This window comes from Pagrus pagrus (assembly GCF_965226575.1).
Source record: "Pagrus pagrus genome assembly, chromosome: 17".
Lineage (NCBI taxonomy): Eukaryota > Metazoa > Chordata > Actinopteri > Spariformes > Sparidae > Pagrus > Pagrus pagrus.
The window spans coordinates 12,006,084-12,020,414 of NC_140201.1; the positions used below are offsets into that span (position 1 = coordinate 12,006,084).

General features: G+C 41.4%; 1 protein-coding gene across 4 annotated transcripts in view; it reads left to right on the plus strand.

The window, feature by feature from the left end:
* The window catches only part of csmd3b (CUB and Sushi multiple domains 3b), a 341,165-nt gene that overhangs the window by 71,374 nt on the left and 255,460 nt on the right, over window positions 1–14,331 (plus strand). For all 4 annotated transcript variants that reach the window (XM_084380344.1, XM_084380345.1, XM_084380346.1 and 1 more), the window contains exon 2: window positions 6,820–7,042. In XM_084380344.1, coding sequence (XP_084236470.1) covers window positions 6,820–7,042 — 223 coding nt within the window. The remainder of the gene's footprint in view (window positions 1–6,819; window positions 7,043–14,331) is intronic.

Consider the following 14,331-nt stretch of genomic DNA (forward strand, 5'->3'; position numbering starts at 1 on the left):
ATATCCTGAAAAGGTCAGCAGCTTACATCACAGGGCAAACTGGACACAGCCATACTGGCAATTAGTGCACTCTGCTTATGTCTACACTGCAAACGGAAGCCAATGCAAACTCCACACAGAAGAGGTCCAGGGACAAGCGGCTACACCGAGTTTTTGATGATGTGCTATTTAAAGTCACGAAACTCAAAAACTACAGTCTTAGAAAACGTGTGTCTGTAACAAATTGTACCTTAAAAATGGGAATAAAATAATACGATGACAAGTGTCAGCATAAGCCACTTGTTAGGCTTGTGTTTTTCTTTCCTGCAGTGTATTATTTAAGACATTCAAGATGAGATATTGCTTTGATGAAAGAGATCAAGCCTATATAGCAGACCGGGGTTCATTAAATCCACTCAATTGAAGAAGCAGATTTTCTTCTTTGTCTTTAAGCTTCTTTTATCCAGGGAAGGTTTTGCTGAGCATGCATGCTCTTTTCCAGCTAAACCCTGTTCCTCATTAGTACCAGTGCATATATTCACACCTGGGAGCTACCCAGTGCGACCACAAATCTTTCACTGTTCGCCAATTAGCATCTCTGTTTAAGTCTTTTGGTGGGGGGTGGGGGGTGCCTTGCTTAAAGCCATGCTCCACCCACAATCTTTTTAGTATTAAACACACATGCCCTGTAGACTCCGAAGGTGGCTCTAAACAGTCTGTAGTCTTTTTTTGTGAGGGAAAACAGCTGTAAGTTATCTTGTAGTAACTGCATCTATTTGTCCCAGAGGTGACCCGGTTTCATGACAGGACAAGGTATCAGTCTTTCTTTTTTGCGAAATGGTTGCCCAACTCTTCCCATGGCCTACTCTTCTGTTGTATCTGTTGCGCCTCTATATACAGAGATTAGGATTTCACTGTGTCCAGATATTCTATGTGTGGATTTGAACAGGGTGTGGTGACCAAATGGTGTCGTGAATGGCAACAGAGTCAGTGGGCTCATGGAAAAAGTAAACCAGTAAGGTCAGGGTGCCGGAGGCCTTTTAACGTGAATATATGCACGTGAGAGACCAAGACTGAATGGACATGGTGTTCAGTAAGCTGTGTGTGTTTGTGTGTCTGTGCGTGTGACTCATGTGTGTGAAATGAAGCATGGATTTGTGTGCATATCGCTCTGAATCAGCCTGTATTAGTATGTGTGCATGCCTGTGTGAACCTCTGTGTGTGCCTGTGTGTTCATGTATGCCTGTCTTTCTGTGACCCTGTGCCTCTGTGCATGTGTGTGTGTGTGTGTGTGTGTGTGTGTGTGTGTGTGCGTGTGTGTGTGTGTGCGTGCATGTGTGTGTGTGCGCGCGCTAGGCTGTGTGCGTGCGCGGGCTGTCAGTTTCGGTCTGGTAGTCAGCATAATTAGAAGTCTCTCTTTTACCCCTGTCTCCGTCTCGCTGTTTCTCTTTCCTCCTCCTCCTCCTCCTCCTCCTCTCTTCCTGCTCTTCCACTCTCCATTCGGTCTTTCTATATTTCTCCATCTCTCTCCATCCCTCCTCTCTCGCCTCTATCCCTCTGAGTGATGACTTTTAAATCATCCTTTCATTCTTTGCGCAATGATGAACGAGGGGAAATCTGTCCTTTTCTCTCTGTTTATTCTGCTTTCCATCTCTGTCTTTCGGTCTCTACCCCGCTCTTTATTCACCCCGCTCTGTATCCAAGCTGTTCAATTTAATGAAGTTACTTCATTTGGACCAAGACACCCTCAGGTCTGTTGAGTTCAGATACAGTTGTGACAGACTCATATTTTCCACTTGTGGACTGTCAGTTACAAATTGCGGTGTTCATTTCTGATAGCTTCACAAGGTCTTAAGCTGTTCCTTACCAGGGTATTAAAAGTGGGAAAACAGCAAAAATATAAGACAGACTAAGAAATATTAAAACATGTTAATACATTCGATTGAAACTAAGTTTTTAAAGGTGCTTTACATAAGAATTTGTTGCCTTGAATTCATACTCCCAACAAATAGCGCCAGCGTTTCACCAGAGTAACTGCTAACTGTAAATTTGCACATCCATGACCGTAGCTACTGTTAGCTTTTTAGCTCAGTTAGCCATGCAGCTAGCCGGACTCCCAGGGGATTATTAGTGTTTATACCACCAACACAGGAGTTTTGGATGAAAAAGGTTTTCAGGTCCGGGGCTAGCGTTAGCCCCAGACCATGTAGCATCACCCTCATGAGAGTCAGTCAGCTCAAAACAAGACTCACTGTGTGAACCATTTAGATATCCTGTCCCTCAACCTTCTCACAGTTTGATTGACTGCATGTAAAATTCACAGGAGCACTCAAGCCTGTAAATAACAGCTGGCATGGCTTTTTGTTGTTCACATTTTTTGAACATGTTGTTTTCACCATATTCCCACCATAGTTATCAATTTCGACAGAATATTACCTTTGGGTCGTCAAAGCTGTGTCTTGTTTTGGAGCTTTTTAGTAAATCCTAACTAGTCCAATTGTAGGCGCATAAGTAAAATGCACCCCTGGGAGTTCAGTAAACACTTCAGACTTCACAATTTGCAATCTCTGCTGCAACATGTGATGAAATAAGGCCTTTGTGTGAGTTCCTGTCTTTTTTCTGGCAGAGCAATTCATTGTACTCCACTAATAAGGTTCTATTGTGAGCTTAATCCTGAATCTTGTCCTCATAACCTCTCTGCATGTCAACAGACCGGGTTACAAAATCTTGATTCCAGTCACATATGCATCAGTCAGTCTGAGTATTTGGCTGTTGAAAGTTGTGCATCGCTCTGTTCCAGTGCATGGTTTTCCTGCAGATGGAGGATTTCTTGCTCATTACTTATAGAAAATAAAATCCAAGGAATGTATAATATTGTGCACATATTGAAAACTTAATTCCAAGTTCTTGTCAAACATAATCACATAGTTATGAAAAGAATCTCAGAACTGGAGAAAAAAGAGATTACGCTTAAAAATGGGCATTATTTATTTCCATCTGGTCTGGTCCATTCAATCAGCGACATAAACAAATCATTTGGAGAATCAAATAACCTGGCTTGAACTTTGGATAACACCTCAAAGCCTCTATAACTTCATGGTGGGCAATGCTTTATAAATATGACTCCATGGTAACCATAGTCAGTGAACCACCATTCAAAACATCAGTGATTTTATTCAACACTCGAGTGCTATCTCGGACACGCAGTGTTTGTTACATCACAAAGAGTTTAATTAAGATAATAAACAGATGAGATTGAGGTTCTGATATGTCCGCCTTTGTCTTTGTAACTCTGAATATTTCCGCTGTCCTCAGGTGAACCGCTGCTTTGTGGAAGCGTGAATCCTGTTTGACTTTGATCATTAAATTTGATTTCTGTCGAGAAACACGTGGAGCCTCCCTTTTTTGAACTGAGCCAAAATGGCCGCTCAATAAGTTGATTTCTTGCTGTGCACAATCCTTTTTTTCTGCAGTAGAAGAAAGCAGGAGAGGCAGGCGATGGAATCACCAGCCCTTTGTTTTCTTTTCAGCAAACTGAAACAAAGAAAAAGTAATATGGATGTGTGTATTTTGTGAGTGTCAGTTGTATAGATATGACTTTGTTTGGTAGGTCTGTGTATGTGTGTGTGTGTGTGTGTGTGTGTGCTCTCATATGGCTCTGCCTGTCCTTTCCAGTTCCTCAACATCTCAGCTCTGATTGGTTGTGAAAGGACAGAGATACCGGCCCTTAATTGCAGTCCTGACTGCCATTGGTCATTATATCTGTCGCTGTGATGGTCTTGGAATTGTCTGGGTAAATGAGGGCTGGACAAACACATGCCGGCACACACAGACACACACACAGTTTTTTGGTTGGGGTTCTGTCCTGGATAATTGGTTGGAAAAGCATCCAGCGGGATCGGCCTGCTGTCCCTCTGGCCCTGACTGCCACGGTAAATAACGAGGCTCATAAACATGAAAGGCAGGGGGGATGATCATCCTGATTTGGGCTTTGCACTCAGAGGAGATCAATTAAGGCCTAGGAGTTCAAGGACTTAAAACATACAGTAACAGCAGTTTTCAATTAAGGACTTTCATTTAATCTGGAATAATATACCAAAGCTGCGGCATATCAAGCCGAGCGGAACCGGGGAGTTGAAATATATCAACAGGCTCAGAGGGATAGTGATTTGCAACACCATCTCCCAGCAAGAAGACATAAGATCAAGCCCAATCTAACAGCAAGTTTCTACTCTGCTGTAGTGTCCTTGAGCAGGATGATCCTAAATCCCTTCCAGCTCCGAGGGTTTCTTGCTCTGTAAGCTGACTCTGCAAACTGTCTCCCCTGTGGAGTGGAAGAAGTGAAGAGTTTCTCCACCGGGGGATCAATAGAGCGCCGCCAAAAAAACGCTCTGGTCCGACTTCAGTCCTGGACGCGCCGAGGTTTTCATCTAACACCTGTGGTGTGTTTGATATAAAGGGATCATTAAGATCAAAGGGGGGAGATAATGATCCTGATGTGAACCGTAAAGTCCAAGGAGATCAATTACATTTACATTTTACAATTTAGGCATTTAGCAGGCTCTGTAGCCCGGAGAGAATTGGAATAAGTACAGCAGCAGAATTAGCTTCACTTCTAATTTATCAGTACAAGCAGCCTGTAACAGGAAGTGCAAAGGATAAAAAACTAATTATTTACACTCCTCTCATCCACTTCAAAAAAATAGATGAAAATCCAAAGATGATAATATCAGGTAAAAATGTCTGTAAATATTGTAAATTTGGACACATACGCAAACTTCTCTTGATAGTTCATCAGCCATTTTAAGTTAGTACTCATCATCATCATACAAGCGACAACTCACAGGTGAATCTGACCTAGACGTAGGTTAAAGGTGCAATATGTAAGATTGTAGTTGAAAACGTTCAAATATTAAAAGGTGCACTATGCAGTTTTGGAGAAGACATTTTAATCAGAAGATGATTCATCATTAAAGATCTTCATTGAGTGATTTTTCTTATGCCTAAACAAAGTAAATGAACAAACTCTCTTCATTTTCATGACTGAATAAACAGACAAACTGACAACGGACACAACACAATTTCATACTGCTGTACTTTGTTTATATTTGGCGGACCCTGCCAACTTTCTAGCTTCAAACTGTGTTTTGGGGACCTTTTTTTCCTCTGAGAACACCTTGTTTGTTTCTCCTGGTGCTCTTAGCTCCCGGTCAGGACCGCTGGCTGCACTGCTAACTGAGCTAACCAGCTAATGGCAGCTATAGCTAGCAGCAGTTAACAATTATTGCAGGTATATGCTGCCACCTATTTGTTCTGAATATGGATTAGACTGATGGTCGATGTTCACCTTTAAACTGACTATAAATAAACTTTAGACAATGGTTTAATGTGATATTGCACTCTGAGGTGTTAGCATTTTGAAAATAGTGCCTTCATTACAGAGAACTGCAGAGAGAACACTCATAATGACTGCCGCTGTTGATTTAGTTGTTAATTTTGCATCTACTCCTCTGCTCCTATACTCTCATTTCTTGTCTCCTCCTCCTACAGTATCAGCCTCCCACCACATACAAAGAGCCATAATGAGGGGCCTGTAGTAGCTCATTAAGATCTAGTATTTATCCTCTCCCTCCCTGAAGAAATCATTAGCTGTCGTTGATGCTGCATGGTGTGTACAAGAATTTTTGCATTTCTGTCAGCTGTGTTCTCACCTGAATGGAAACAGTGAGTGCAGATGTTTATGTCGTTCACTTATGATACTCGTAGGTCATGTTTAAAAGCATTGTTAAAGCTGACAACAGACCTATTGTTGCCCTGCATGTTGACACGTCATAGCCGGGTTTTGATCTTTAATAAAACACACGGGCCGAATCCAAGAGTACGCTCTGGTCGCTCACTGATTTCACCTATTTAGTCAGGTGGAACAATAGCTCAGTGACTACTGAGTTTCCCTTCAGTCAGGGGACCTGGGTTCAAGCACCACATGCTGAAAGCGGATATCAGCTCCTGGAGTGCTTCTCTGAAACAGACTGTACCCTGTGCCCTCGCTGTGGGGAGTGAAAAGATTATGTTCCTCGCAGCATTGCAGATTCATGGAGCTATAAGACTTTCTGATAAATACTCGATTCAACAGTTTTGGCAATATATTTCATCAATATGTGAGCATATATCAGCATCAAAGAACCAGGTTATATCAGACCCAGTCTGACCTACTTAGTGTCTCTCATGCTGACTTGTGGCTTGTTCCTATGGTGATGGAAGGCAATATTTTCCTTCAGTACCAGACTGCTACCTGTAAAAGAAACGATGACTAGTGAGCCACCAGTACTGGGCTGGGCCAGCAGATTAGCACTTTTAACTCCATTTATTTAAAAAAAAAAGTTGTTTGTAGATAATAATTGTCTTCTGCCTTTGGGTTCTGATGGATATAGAGTAGCAGCGTGCGTGCATGTTTGGACTTTTGTCACCAATACTGCCTGTGTGCATTTGTTTCTTATTGTGTGAGCGCACCCTGCAGTTGTTACTCAGTGTCTGTCAAAGCTGAAAACCAAGCCAGCTCTCAGACACAGCACACACTGCTCAACACACACTGACTAATGCTAACTACATGCAGAGAGAAACACACACAGATGCAGTTGCACACATGGCGTGTGCCACCAGCATGCCTTAGACTCTAAACGATAAAAGACGTTTCTCTTTCCTTTTATTCTTTTTGCCTCCTTATCCTTGTGTCTACAACACAGCAGCTGTTATTTGCCACCACCATTTTGTTTTCTCATTGTAGAGATAAATAAAACTCTGCCAAGATAAATGAAATGTTCTCTCTTTTCTCCCCTTTAGGTTTCATCTACACATGTGGCGGCACACTGAAAGGCCGAAATGGCAGTATAGAATCGCCAGGCTTTCCCTATGGCTACCCCAATGGGGCGAACTGCACCTGGGTCATTGTCGGGGAGGAAGGAAGTAGAATCCAGCTCATGTTCTTATCATTCGCCATAGAAGAAGAATATGACTTCCTGTCCTTGTATGATGGACACCCGCATCCAGCTAACTTCAGGACCAGGTAGGACCAGTTTTTGTCTAATGATGACTTTTTGTGAGAGAATGTTTCTGTTCAGCTGATGCCTTTTCTCAGTCTGATCTAAATTATTTTCTCTCTGGTGTTTATAATAAATACATTTTCAGGAGGTGAAACAAAAAAATCCCCCTGGAAATAAAATTCACTTGGTTTTACACATGAAAAAACATTTTGCTGAAATGTATTTTTCTCCTGAAATATGTGCGAAAAAAAGTTTTCCTCTGAGAACTTAGAAAGATCATCCTGGCAAAACCTTTTTTTTCCATTTGTTCTCAAGTCCTAAACACAGGAGAGAAAAAATTTGGATGAGAATGGATCACTAGCAAAAAAAAAGAAAAAAAGTCTCACTTGCCCGCATACTGTAATGGCAGTAGCCTGTTTCAGAAGACAAATTAAAACTGTATTTTACACACTTTATTAAGCAAATTATTCATGTTCAACCTTCTCTAATCTCCATGAAAATGTAGCACTTCAAACACAACACAAACACCTGTAATGGCATATAGCCCAGTGTTTATTATTAGGTCACCATTGATGTGCAGCCAGTTTTCACTTCTTTAGGCTGAAGCTATGAAAAGGCACTCCTTTGTGTTTTTGCCAATTAACGCCGAGCTTTAATCAGCTAATGTGTTTAATGATAAAATATTAGGGATCATGAATTTAAAAGGAAACTGAGTGCAGAAAATGACTGAAGCTCATATTTTCAGTTTCGGTATAAATGCATTATTTGGAAAGTACCTGTGTTTTAAAAGAACATCTCGGTTTGTTGTTTCAACAAATAGAGACTAGATGTTGTCAGTGCTGGATGAGCAGTACTATAATCTAACTGCAGAGGGAACAAATGTCTCTGTATAGCAACAAGGCTCGCTCCTGCTGTAGTACGCAAATTGCCGAGGCTCAATCAGTGACACTGTGGTTTCCCTTTAGTTATTGTACAATTTCATTGAGCTGTGATTGCAAAGAAAAAAAGCACAATACCCAGAAAGAACTAATTTCAGATAAGCTATTACTCTCTCCTTGCCTTATGATTTTATCAGGCAATCAATAGGGCCTAATAGCATCTGTCTGAGACTTTATCCCCGCAATTATATTATTATTAAGTTATCAAATCAACTGTGAAATGTGAGAGTGCCATCTATTGAAATGTTTGATTTTCTCATGGATAAACACTGATGGTGATTAGGTTGACAGTAGAGCTTTGACGGACGTCATTGCACATAATGTCTGTTCACAAAAAAAGACCTTGTCAACTCCCCCGAGCTCCTAATCTGAACAGAACTTTGGTTTTATTGAGTTGAAGAACATTTTGAGAGAGGCACAAAAAATGCATCAGACAAGGAGGGAAATTGTGGTAGCTAAATCATTAAAAGGCCAGTCATTAAGAAAGCAAACACGCTTGATTACCAGGTCCAGGTTTTCCTTTTTTATTTGCACAGAAGCAGCCCTTACAATTAGACATGTTATTTGTTGCATGAGCTTTTCGAGAGGAGTAAAAACAACTAGTTTTTGTCAAACAGTTTAATTTGAGGCAAAATGTTTTTTAATAAAACTTATAAAGAACAAAAACAACATTTTGTCTAGTCGCAGCATAACTCGATGTACTACTGATCAGCTGTTGTATTGGATCCCTGACAGTGGCGGACTCATGATTTTTGAGGGGCAGGGGCGAAAAAATAAAAAGGGCACCACATGTATGCACAGGGGGTCAGTCTTGATATATTTATAGTGAAAAGAGTTCACTTCATCACTCCACTGGAAGGGCACCCTAGAGGGCACTTTGTCATGTTTTCTCCACAAGAAGTGCACCCTAAAGGGCACTTTATCACGTTTTTTCCACTGGGAGGGCACCCTAAAGAGCACTTTATCATGTTTTATCTACCGTAGGAGCATCCATCATCGCTGAGTTTTTTTCAAACACGGATCCTTGAAGCTTCTCCGTCTTGCTCACGTGTCATTCTATAGAAGCAACACAAAAGTAGCAACACAACACTAAAAGAAACAGAAACTAGCGTGAACGAGCCCTGAGTTCATTTTGGATGCTGCGAATGGGAGCACTCACCTGGAACTAATTTTGGGAAGCAAGAGTATCCTACCCGAAAACAGTAGAAGTAAAGCTTCACACAAGAGGCTCTTCCTGTAGCTCCTCTACAGCACTTTATACACACAGCAGCCTTGGCCAGTTCGATGAGGGATGCGCAGATGCACAGAAGAGGCTCTGTTAATGGAACAGATCCCCCCAACAAAAGAAAAAAAACAACTGAAAAGGATGCCAACTCCGTGCCCAAGAGATGTGAACAACAGCATGGTTTGACACAAACAAGTTCATTTGCAGGTCACACGCCAACACAAACACTTTAAATAGAGACTGAAAGCCACTTTTCTCAGTTAGCTTCGTCTATATGGGATTGTATTCTATAGATGATTCAATTGTATTACAGGATTTTCTTCATTTCATTATTTCACATGAGAGCATTCTGTATTCGTGTTTTTGTCTTTGTTTGCTCTGTTTCAGAAAGTTGATGTATCTTTGAACTCCCCCCTCCCCCAGCCGTTAGTGCTGATTGCTGCCTCTTTAGTCGAAAAGAAAAAAAAAAAAAGTTTTTAAGAGCTCTCTGTCTTGATGTCAGTTTTGGCTGGGGAAACAAAAACTGCAAGAAAGAGTGCGTACAAACTTGTTTTGCCTGACCCTTGGCCAAACCACAGCCTGACTATTCGCTGTCACCTCAGGATATCTTTTTAGCTTCAATCGTGTGGTCAACATTAGACACGAGCTCACACCGTCGATGGGGTTCTGGCTAAAGTTAGAAGTGGATTTCTTTGATTACGTAAGGCGCGCAAGAGGCAACTTCCACTGACGCGGCGCAAGCCAAGGAAATCCGGTTTGGTTCAGTTAAGGATGAAGGACTTGGATCATAGAGAGATGAAATGAGTCCTCCTCTTGATACTTGGTCAGTTGCTGAAAAGCAATGCCGAGGGGGAATGAACCATGTTCCTTTGGTTCAACGGGCATAATTTCTAATCAGCTCGATTGCTCAAATTGCCATATAGCGTTAATTAAACAAGGGAGCAAAATAATAGAATAGAATAGAATAGAATGAGTCTGACATTTAATGTTTTCCCCACTTTTGCAGGGTTAGGAGACGGCGAGCAAACAGATAGCGAACGATGCCCTCTATGCTCTTATTGGTTGATTAGGATTTCCTGCTTATCTGAGATAACAGGAAAGGATGTGCAGTTTGAGTGTGCGCGCACATGGGCATTCACGTGTGCATGACGCGTGTGTGTGTGTGTGCGCACGTGTCTGTGTGGAAGATTTATGGTCTGCATAGTTAGACCCCCCCCCCCCCCCCCCCCCCCGCTAGTTAAGCCAAATTACCTCTGCCGTCTCGTTCTCTCTCTCTATCTTCCTCTTTCCCTCTCTCTCTCTCTTTCCGTCCTTCACACACACACAAACACACACACACACACACACACACACACACGCACATGGAAACACACATGCCTTGGACACAGGGCAAAATGGTGATTAAAAGGTCCAATCCATTAACAAGAAAATGGTAATTATGGGGAGAGTGATTAACATGGAACACACAGACACATACATGCTTGTGCACTGAACGATACGAAGACACCAGACATACACCGATCCTGATCTCTCCCTCTCCCTCTCTCTCTCTGGTGAGAGAAAACAATGTATGACACCCATCTACAACCAATGATGGCAATTTTTTATTTTTTTTTTTACCGATTTTCAACCTTGAAGGTGATGCTGCTCGCCCTCAAATCAGCATTAACTTGACAAGCCTCACCTCATACACATTAATCAACATTTAAAAGTGATTTTCCAATGACAAGTTTCCATAACGAGGTGAGAGCACCACCCTTGATTGCTGCGTGTTCTAGAGCCACGTTCCAGCTCGGCATGTCGACAGCACAGCAAGCGGCCACTTGTGTGAAAACGTTCGTCTGACGTGTGGGTGAATCATATTATTAACCGACTCTCATGTTAAACACAGATTCAAGCACTGTGAAATAATTCCTCTCAGTCCCCCCCCACCCCCCCCTCACATTTTTTAAGGCCTCCGAGAGGGAGTTGGCTTAATTGACTGCAACAAACAGAGTGTTCTGAACTCTGGGGGGGTCTCCTCTCACCTGTCCACCCTCTTCATGATGTCGGAGCAACAAACAGATATGATTAATAGAGCTGGTCTTGTTCCTGCTCTCTGTGCCTGCGGACTTTTGAAAGCTAGGATGTACAAACACACTCACACACACACGCACACACGCACACACGCACCCACACACCCACACACCCACACTGTGATCCCAACATTTTGAAACACATTAATATTGTATAGGACCATAAATTACAAATTGCTTGCACTTCTCGTTTTGCTTTTTGGTCAGTGACAACTGGGTTAAAGCCGGCTTAATGGGATTTCAGTGTCCTCCAAAAACTTGTTTTCTCTAATATTCTCATGTCAGTGCTGCTTTTAATTTGGTAACATTATTAAACTGAATTCATTCCAAGAACCAGGTACCCCACGTGGCTACTTAACCACAAAATTGGGAATACCTGGAAGAAATTAGCAAATACACCTAATTGCACTAACAATTTGCACTGTACTGTAGCTTTCCCTGGGAGAGTGTCCTTAATTAAATTGATAAAATGTTTTAATTAGGATGACTATTAAATGAAAGATAGTTCCTCATTAAACTACACGGATAATCTAAGTGATTGTGATCTTGGTTGATCTCATAATCACTTTTGTGTATGACTGGTCCAACCTGCCTTCATTAGAAAACGTTATCGAAGAAGAAATGAAGCAAGAGCCTGTGTGTTGTGATTTAGGTTTTTGGTACTACTGTACAGAACCCAAGACATATTTGCTTAATTTTGACACTGCACTGTATGTGTTATGTCCATATTGGATGATTTTGCAGGACAAGATTTATGTCCATTGACAAAAATCAGTGGAGACGTTAACCTTAACTTTTCAGACTGCGGAATTGACTTACTTGTCATCGTCTTTTTTCCCATCACAATGATCTTTCCCTCACCTTAGCAAAGTAACTTTATTTACCTACACTTTATACAACCTTAACCATACTTCACTTCCCATGCACAGATATTATGTGACTAATTTTTTTTAACAAACAAACAAAACAACCCATGAAACACAATCTAGTGTTTCGTAGCTCTTTCTATTTCCTATGTTCTGTTTGGTTGATAGCTGCTAAGCAGGCTCTTACAGGTGCAATATGTAAGAATTTTAGTTTAAAACTATTATTAACGGAATGTAAAGAAATAACAGAAGTCTATGTCTATGTGTTGATGTCGATTATCTGCTGAAGTAAGCATGCTAACCAGCTAGCCCTGGGCCTATAAACCTCTTTCTCCCACCAGTCAAAAGTGGTGTAAACTCCAACTTCCTGCTAGCTGCATGGCTAACTTGGCTAACAAGCTAAAAGTAGCTGCAGTCGTAAAACAGAACACAGTTAGCAGCAGTTAGCGGCTCTGGTGATATGCTAGATATGCCCTGTTTGTTGGAGTACAGGTGTCCAATTCTTACATGTTGCACCTTCAAGATGCCGTAGTGATATCTGGATTTTGATTCCTAGCCATTCCTAGACGCGCTTTGTCTTCAGCTTGATGTTGTTGTTATTTCAACCTTTTAATTGTTTTGGTTGCACAGAATGAATTGAATTACATTCTTCCACGTGAAATAATCAGCACGGCAGCATTTGCAAGACAAATGTGTGTGTTTTTTTCTGGCTTCTGTGACTTGCAAAACCTTCATGGAAGAAAGGTATGCTGTTTGCACAGACCACAGAGTAGCATTATTATTCCTAACATCATCCAGGTTTATGATCACAGTGTGATGTCGGTGCGTATGTCATTTGAAATCATTGACATCCCTGCCAGTTTATGCCAGCTTGAGGATGAACGCTCTTAGCTTTAATGGCTGCCTGGGCATGAGGATAATCCAATAAACCATCCGTTATTGTGATACTGGTATGCATATTCACATACTTATTAACAGTCAGGACAGAGTCAACAAGAGAAATGAGGAAGAAACAGGAAAAATGGGTGACAGAGAGGCAGAGTACGCTATAATTTTGAGTTATATTGGAGCCTCCTGAGGTGTGCTTGATTTATCCTGAGAGGCCCTCAAACAGACAGTCTGACATTTTGAAATTAAGTCTGCTAATTGTCTTCATTGGCTGTTTGTCACACTCTGTTGTTGGCTCTTCAGCTTGTGGTTATCCTTTTGGGTTATGCACTTTTTCATTTACTACAAAACGCTGGTTCAGTTTTTTTAAATTTCCGATTGTATGGCAGGTCCTTAACAAAGCAGCCCATAAGAATGTCAAGGTAATTATTCTTACAGCAGCTTTAATAAATACTTAAATAACCTCAAATATCGGACAAGGTCGAGAGATTTCAGTGTGTTTGCCAATCAATACAGTTTATTGTGTCATTAACATATTCATAAATAGTTGAATCAGTGTTGTCCATCCTGGTGCGACTGACAGACGAGCGATGCTCGACTGGTTTGTTAGAAATTTTGCATAAAGTTCAACTTTACTCAGCTTTACCTCGCCGCCTGAGTTGCTTTCATCCTGTCACTGTGCGTCGTTGTAGCCGATGTCTTCTCATGTCACACGCTGCCGTTCGAAAATAACTGGCTTCCTGTCACTCACCGATGTTTTGTCATACTAAATGCGAAAGCCTGGCGAGGTCGCGGCCACTTAAATTGTTGGAGTAGAAGACGTGAGTGGGACAACAAGTAGACTTCAGAGAATTTAACAGCAGCTGTCTGAGAATTAATAATGTGTGAGCGCCAAGAGAGCGTCTGAGAGTTTTGGGGCGCGGATGGGTAGATGGATGAAATGCAAATACTGAACGATGGCAGAAAGAGTACACATATTTCTTTGACAGACTTTCAGGATTAAAATTGGAAATGACCAGATTGTGGATTTGATCCCAATAGTGTGTGGGACTTGGTGACAGTCAAAAGATTTGACAAAAGCTCAAATGCTAATTAATCATTTCCATCAACATGCATAATAAAATCAAAAGGCAACCACTCTTTATTTTTTGTAATTGCAACAGAAAGTAGGCCACAGAATTCTGAAATAAAGTCGTAATGGGGTTTTGGAGTGTGATGAATCAGTCCACGGAAAACAAGGGAGTGTCTCAGAAGAATAATTGAGAGCAATTCAAAGACTTTGAATGCACCACTTACTGAAACACTTCATTTAGACTCTTT